Below are 7,535 nucleotides of genomic sequence, written 5' to 3'. Positions count from 1 at the left end.
GGCGCGGTCAACGGGCGCGGGGGCGGCTTCGCGCCGGGCACCGAGCCTTTCCCTGGGCTTTTCCCGCGCAAGCCCGCGCCGCTGCCCAGCCCGGGGCTCAACAGCGCCGCCAAGCGCATCAAGGTGGAGAAGGACCTGGAGCTGCCGCCCGCCGCGCTCATCCCGTCCGAGAACGTGTACTCGCAGTGGCTGGTGGGCTACGCGGCGTCGCGGCACTTCATGAAGGACCCCTTCCTGGGCTTCACGGACGCACGACAGTCGCCCTTCGCCACGTCGTCTGAGCACTCGTCCGAGAACGGCAGCCTGCGCTTCTCCACGCCGCCCGGGGACCTGCTGGACGGCGGCCTCTCGGGCCGCAGTGGCACGGCCAGCGGAGGCAGCACCCCGCACCTGGGCGGTCCCGGCCCCGGGCGGCCCAGCTCCAAGGAGGGCCGCCGCAGCGACACGTGCGAGTACTGCGGCAAGGTGTTCAAGAACTGCAGCAACCTGACGGTGCACAGGCGGAGCCACACCGGCGAGCGGCCTTACAAGTGCGAGCTGTGCAACTACGCATGCGCGCAGAGCAGCAAGCTCACGCGCCACATGAAGACGCACGGGCAGATCGGCAAGGAGGTGTACCGCTGCGACATCTGCCAGATGCCCTTCAGCGTCTACAGCACCCTGGAGAAACACATGAAAAAGTGGCACGGCGAGCACTTGCTGACTAACGACGTCAAAATCGAGCAGGCCGAGAGGAGCTAAGCGCGCGGGCCCTGGCGCCCCGCACCTGTACAGTGGAACCGTTGCCAACCGAGAGAATGCTGACCTGACTTGCCTCCGTGTCACCACCACCCCGCACCCCGCGTGTCCCCGGGGCCCAGGGGAGGCGGCACTCCAACCTAACCTGTGTCTGCGAAGTCCTATGGAAACCCGAGGGTTGATTAAGGCAGTACAAATTGTGGAGCCTTTTAACTGTGCAATAATTTCTGTATTTATTGGGTTTTGTAATTTTTTTGGCATGTGCAGGTACTTTTTATTATTATTTTTTCTGTTTGAATTCCTTTAAGAGATTTTTGTTGGGTATCCATCCCTTCTTTATTTTTTTTTAAAACCCGGTAGTAGCCTGAGCAATGACTCGCAAGCAATGTTAGAGGGGAAGCATATCTTTTAAATTATAATTTGGGGGGAGGGGTGGTGCTGCTTTTTTGAAATTTAAGCTAAGCATGTGTAATTTCTTGTGAAGAAGCCAACACTCAAATGACTTTTAAAATTGTTTACTTTTCATTCCTTCCTCTTTTTTTGTCTTGAAATAAAAGTGGCATGCAGTTTTTTTAATTTTAATTTTTTTAATTTTAATTTTTGTTTTTGGGGTGGGGGGTGTGGATGTACAGCGGATAACAATCTTTAAAGTCGTAGCACTTTGTTTCGGAATTGGAATGGAGATGTAGCACTCATGTCGTCCCAAGTAAAGCGGCCTTTTCTGTGTTGATTTCAGCTTTCATATTACGTAAGGGAAGCCTTGAGTGGTGGTGCTAGGGGAGGCACCCCACAGACTCAGCACTGCCAGAGAGGATTTTGGAGGGCTCCTCTGGGAAATGGCCCGACCGCATTCTGAGGTTGTGCATGACCAACAGATAACTATCCTTTTCTTGGAATATTGGTGTGCCCTGGGGTGCCATGGCTGCTATTCGCTGTAGATTAGGCTACATAAAATGGGCTGAGGGGTACCTTTTTGGGGAGATGGGGTGGCCTGCAGTGACACAGAAAGGAAGAAACTAGCGGTGTTCTTTTAGGCGTTTTCTGGCTTGACGGCTTCTCTCTTTATCACCCCCACCACATAAATCTCAAATCCTATGTTGCTACAAGGGGTCATTGATCATTTCCCAAGCAGACGAATGCCCTAATGAATTGAAGTTAGTGTTCTCTCATTTAATGCACACTGATGATATTGTAGGGATGGGTGGGGTGGGGATCTTGCAAATTTCTATTCTCTGTTACTGAAAAAGCATGGGAGGAGTTCCATCAGAAGGTGCCCAGCGCTACTTCCCAGGTTTTTTTTTGTTTTGTTTTGTTTTGTTTTCTATCTCATTAGGTTGGAAGGTACTAAACATTGAACTGTTAAGATTAGACATTTGAATTCTGTTGACCCGCACTTTAAAGCTTTTGTTTGCATTTAAATTAATGGCTTCTAAACAAGAAATTGCAGCATATTCTTCTCTTTGGCCCAGAGGTGGGTTAAACTGTAAGGGACAGCTGAGATTGAGTGTCAGTGTTGCTAAGCGTGGCATTCACAATACTGGCACTATAAAGAACAAAATAAAATAATAATTTATAGGACAGTTTTTCTACTGCCATTCAATTTGATGTGAGTGCCTTGAAAACTGATCTTCCTATTTGAGTCTCTTGAGACAAATGCAAAACTTTTTTTTTGAAATGAAAAGACTTTTTAAAAAAGTAAAACAAGAAAAGTACATTCTTTAGAAACTAACAAAGCCACATTTACTTTAAGTAAAAAAAAAAAAAAATTCTGGTTGAAGATAGAGGATATGAAATGCCATAAGACCCAATCAAATGAAGAAATAAACCCAGCACAACCTTGGACATCCATTAGCTGAATTATCCTCAGCCCCTTTTGTTTTTGGGACAACGCTGCTTAGATATGGAGTGGAGGTGATTTACTGCTGAATTAAAACTCAAGTGACACAAGTTACAAGTTGATATCGTTGAATGAAAAGCAAAACAAAAACAATTCAGGAACAACAGCTAATTTTTTCTAAAGTTAAATTTAGTGCACTCTGTCTTAAAAATACGTTTACAGTATTGGGTACATACAAGGGTAAAAAAAATTGTGTGTATGTGTGTTGGAGCGATCATTTTTTTTCAAAGTTTGCTTAATAGGTTATACAAAAATGCCACAGTGGCCGCGTGTATATTGTTTTCTTTTGGTGACGGGGTTTTAGTATATATTATATATATTAAAATTTCTTGATTACTGTAAAAGTGGACCAGTATTTGTAATAATCGAGAATGCCTGGGCATTTTACAAAACAAGAAAAAAAAATACCCTTTTCTTTTCCTTGAAAATGTTGCAGTAAAATTTAAATGGTGGGTCTATAAATTTGTTCTTGTCACAGTAACTGTAAAGTCGGAGTTTTAGTAAATTTTTTTCTGCCTTGGGTGTTGAATTTTTATTTCAAAAAAAATGTATAGAAACTTGTATTTGGGGATTCAAAGGGGATTGCTACACCATGTAGAAAAAGTATGTAGAAAAAAAGTGCTTAATATTGTTATTGCTTTGCAGAAAAAAAAAATCACATTTCTGACCTGTACTTATTTTTCTCTTCCCGCCTCCCTCTGGAATGGATATATTGGTTGGTTCATATGATGTAGGCACTTGCTGTATTTTTACTGGAGCTCGTAATTTTTTAACTGTAAGCTTGTCCTTTTAAAGGGATTTAATGTACCTTTTTGTTAGTGAATTTGGAAATAAAAGAAAAAAAAAACAAAACAAACAGGCTGCCATAATATATTTTTTTAATTTGGCAGGATAAAATATTGCAAAAAAAAAAATTTGTATGTTAAGTCCTATTGTACAGGAGAAAAGGGTTGTTTGACAACCTTTGAGAAAAAGAAACAAAAGGAAGTAGTTAAATGCTTTGGTTCACAAATCATTTAGTTGTATATATTTTTTGTCGGAATTGGCCTACACAGAGAACCGTTCGTGTTGGGCTTCTCTCTGAACGCCCGAACCTTGCATCAAGGCTCCTTGGTGTGGCCACAGCAGACCGGATGGGAAATTCTTTATTTGTGTTGAGTGGAAAAAAAAATCAGTTTTTGTAAAGATGTCAGTAATATTCCACATCGTCTTCCCTTTCTCCAAGAGGCCATCTGTAAGATGTCAGATGTAGAGGAGAGAGAGCGAGAGAACATCTTCCTTCTCTACCATCACTTCTGTGGCGGTCACCACCACCACCTCTCCCGCCCTTACCAGCAGAAAGCAATGCAAACCGAGCTGCTTTAGTCCTTGAGAAATTGTGAAACAAACACAAATATCATGAAAGGAGCTGGTGATTCAGCTGGGTCTGAGTGAAGTGACCTGCTGTTGAGACCAGTACAAATTGGATTTCAGGAAGGAGACTCCATCACAGCCAGGACCTTTCGTGCCGTGGAGAGTGTTGGCCTCTTGTCTTTCTTCCCTGCTTTGCTGCTTTGCTCTCTGAAACCTACATTCCGTCAGTTTCCGAATGCGAGGGCCTGGGATGAATTTGGTGCCTTTCCATATCTCGTTCTCTCTCCTTCCCGTGCGTTTCCTCTCCATCCTTCATCCTCCATTGGTCCTTTATTTTTTTTTTCATTTTTTATTTAATTTCTTTCTTCATATCTGTTCCTCCCCTAATCCTCTATTTCAATTTTTTTTTTTGTAAAGCCAAGTAGCTTTAAGATAAAGTGGTGGTCTTTTGGATGAGGGAATAATGCATTTTTAAGTAAAATACCAATATCAGGAAGTCATTTTTTTATTTCAGGAAATGCAAGAAACCATTATTTCAGGTTATGAAAGTGTAACCAAGCATCCTTTTGGGCAATTCCTTACCAAATGCAGAAACTTTTCTGTTCGATGCACTCTTTCCTCCTTGCCACTTACCTTTGCAAAGTTAAAAAAAAAGGGGAGGGAATGGGAGAGAAAGCTGAGATTTCAGTTTCCTACTGCAGTTTCCTACCTGCAGATCCGGGGCTGCTGTTGCCTTTGGATGCCCCACTGAGGTCCTGGAGTGCCTCCAGGGTCGCCCTCCTGTAGTCGTAACAGCTAGCCAGTGCTCACCAGCTTACCAGATTGCCAGGACTAAGCCATCCCAAAGCACAAGCATTGTGTGTCTCTGTGACTGCAGAGAAGAGAGAACTTTGCTTCCCTTTTGTGTTTAAAAAACCAACAGGGAAGCAGATGATCCCGAGAGGCCTCTAGCATGGGTGACTCAGCCGACCTCAGGCCGGTTTCCACACTGCCATAACTTTGTTCAAAGTTGCCCCCAATTGGAACCCACCACTTGCCATTAGAGAGTCTTTCATGAGGAGAGGAGGAGACCGAATTACTCTAAGCAAAATGTGAAAAGTAAGGAAATCAGCCTTTCATCCCAGTCCTAAGTAACCGTCAGCCGAAGGTCTCGTGGAACACAGGCAAACCCGTGATTTTGGTGCTCCTTGTAACTCAGCCCTGCAAAGCAAAGTCCCATTGATTTAAGTTGTTTGCATTTGTACTGGCAAGGCAAAATATTTTTATTACCTTTTCTATTATCGTATGAGCTTTTGTTGTTTACTTGGAGGTTTTGTCTTTTACTACAAGTTTGGAACTATTTATTATTGCTTGGTATTTGTGCTCTGTTTAAGAAACAGGCACTTTTTTTTTTTATTATGGATAAAATGTTGAGATGACAGGAGGTCATTTCAATATGGCTTAGTAAAATATTTATTGTTCCTTTATTCTCTGTACAAGATTTTGGGCCTCTTTTTTTCCTTAATGTCACAATGTTGAGTTCAGCATGTGTCTGCCATTTCATTTGTACGCTTGTTCAAAACCAAGTTTGTTCTGGTTTCAAGTTATAAAAATAAATTGGACATTTAACTTGATCTCCAAACCTTGTCCTTTTCTGTGTCTTTTAAAAGTGGGGGATGGACAGCTTGTTTTGAAGGGCGAACTGAAGGTCTTTCTCCATTTTCTTCCTGACCCAAATCTTTAAGCCCATCGAGAGGATGACAGGAAATCATGGCATGAGAGCCCTATAGTTCTCTTAGCCCCTGTGCAGCAGTGTGATCTAGAACAGTGGTTCTCGGCCCAGTTGCACATGGGAATCTTCTGGGAGCTTTTAAAAATCTCAGGGCCCAGGAGACATCCCAGACCATTCTGTTAGAATCTCTGGAGGCAGGTCCCCGTATCGGCATTTTTGAAAATGATCCAGGTGATTCACCTATCCGACTGAACTTGTAAACAAGTAGTTGAAAAGAAAATACACTTGGTTAGGAATGATTAGACTCAAGTTGAGCCTAATTCGGCTCCCATTTTCTCAATACCCAGGGAGAGCTCTTGTGAGCCACAGGGGGATCAAAATCCAGGGAGAAGGAGACCCTGCCCCAAGGGTCTAAATGACTCTGTGCCCTTGGGCAGGTCCCCTTGGTTTTCCCATTTATAAAACGAGGTTGATGAATTTTGTTAAAACTCATTCATGAGGAATGAGGAAACTTTCATTGGGGATGATCAAAGTTAGCCCTTGCAGAATGAAGTAGCTTTAACTCCGCATTTCCCAGTGCTGGGCCTGGAGCAGCCAACAAGATGGGGTGGAAGGAGGCAGGGCTGTTGGGTTCCAGTCACACCGAGGCATGAAGGAACTTTTGGTTCTCTCCATGTGAGCAAGAGAGAGGCAGGGTCCACCCTTGAGCATGAGGGAACAAACGGTGGCCCACTGGGTTTTTGACCATTCTTTTTCTATGTTTTCTGTTCTTAAAGGGACAAAGAACAATCTGCTCACACCACTTCTGCAAACTATCACTGGGCACTGATGTGAACCAGGTACCAAGAATTCAGGCAGCCCAAGAATATTCATAAAGAGACTTTACAAGAATGAAAATAACAAGCCATGCTTGCTAAGGTGATTTGTGGCCTCTGTTCACAGAGATGAGAAGAAAAAGAAGGGTAGCATGTTCCTCTATGTCTTGTCTTCACCCCACACAAGCCATTGTTCTCCCAAGGCCACTGGACAAGAAGTGGGGTTTCAACTCCAGCACCAGAAATGGAGCTGATGGTTATTTGAGACACTTGCCTTGCTTTCTAGGGCCTTAAGGAATATGAATTCCCAGAGAGAAAATTTCCTTTTCCATAGGTCCTGGGCTCCAAAGTCTTTTCCCCAGTAGGCTTTAAAACACAGATATTTGAGCCTTTTTTTTTTTTTGGAGACAGGGTCTTGCTCTGTTGTCCAGGCTGGAGTACAATGGTGCAATTACAGCTTATGCAGCCTCAACCACCTGGGCTCAAGTAATCCTCCTGCTTCAACTTCCCAAAGTAGCTGCGATTACAGGTGTGTGCCAGTATGCCCACTAATTTTTTTCTATTTTTTTGTTTTTTGTAGAGATGAAGTCTCCCTATGTTGCCCAGGCTAATCTCAAACTCAGCCTCCTGGCCACTGTGCCTGGCCAAACCTTAATGTGTCTGTCTTTCCCACCCAGAAAGCTAGGCAAATAGCAGAACTGAAATGCTCAGTTACCTTCTGGCTGGAATACAGCAGGATATGCTCATCTCAGGGAGACTCTCTCCATTTTAGAGGTGGGGAACAAAACCCTAGGTTGAGTACCAGGAATTGATTGGGAGGAGGGAGTTAACACTCATGAATACCTGTCTTCACACTTCTGGTCAAACTTGGGGATTACCCATGGGGCAAAGGAAAAACTCACTTCGGTTCTCACCATTGTCTTGCCGGTAACCAGCTCTGAGACCTTAGGTCAGTCCCTTCCCTTTTCTGGGCCTTGGTTTCCCCATCTGTAAAATGGAGAGTTAAGGTAGTTGGGAAGGA

General features: G+C 44.0%; 1 protein-coding gene across 1 annotated transcript in view; it reads left to right on the top strand.

Moving 5' to 3' along the window:
• The window catches only part of BCL11B (BCL11 transcription factor B), a 92,405-nt gene extending 86,796 nt beyond the window's left edge, over positions 1-5,609 (top strand). The window contains exon 5 of the mRNA XM_017857870.1: positions 1-5,609. This exon is cut by the window's left edge and continues 30 nt beyond it. Coding sequence (XP_017713359.1) covers positions 1-741 — 741 coding nt within the window. The 3' untranslated portion in view covers positions 742-5,609.
• Positions 5,610-7,535: the final 1,926 nt, after the last annotated feature.

The sequence above is a fragment of the Rhinopithecus bieti genome, unplaced genomic scaffold (assembly GCF_001698545.2).
Source record: "Rhinopithecus bieti isolate Rb0 unplaced genomic scaffold, ASM169854v2 scaffold_41913, whole genome shotgun sequence".
Taxonomy (NCBI): domain Eukaryota; kingdom Metazoa; phylum Chordata; class Mammalia; order Primates; family Cercopithecidae; genus Rhinopithecus; species Rhinopithecus bieti.
The sequence above is the reverse complement of the archived record's forward strand: the minus strand, read 5'-3'. Positions and strand labels throughout refer to the sequence as shown.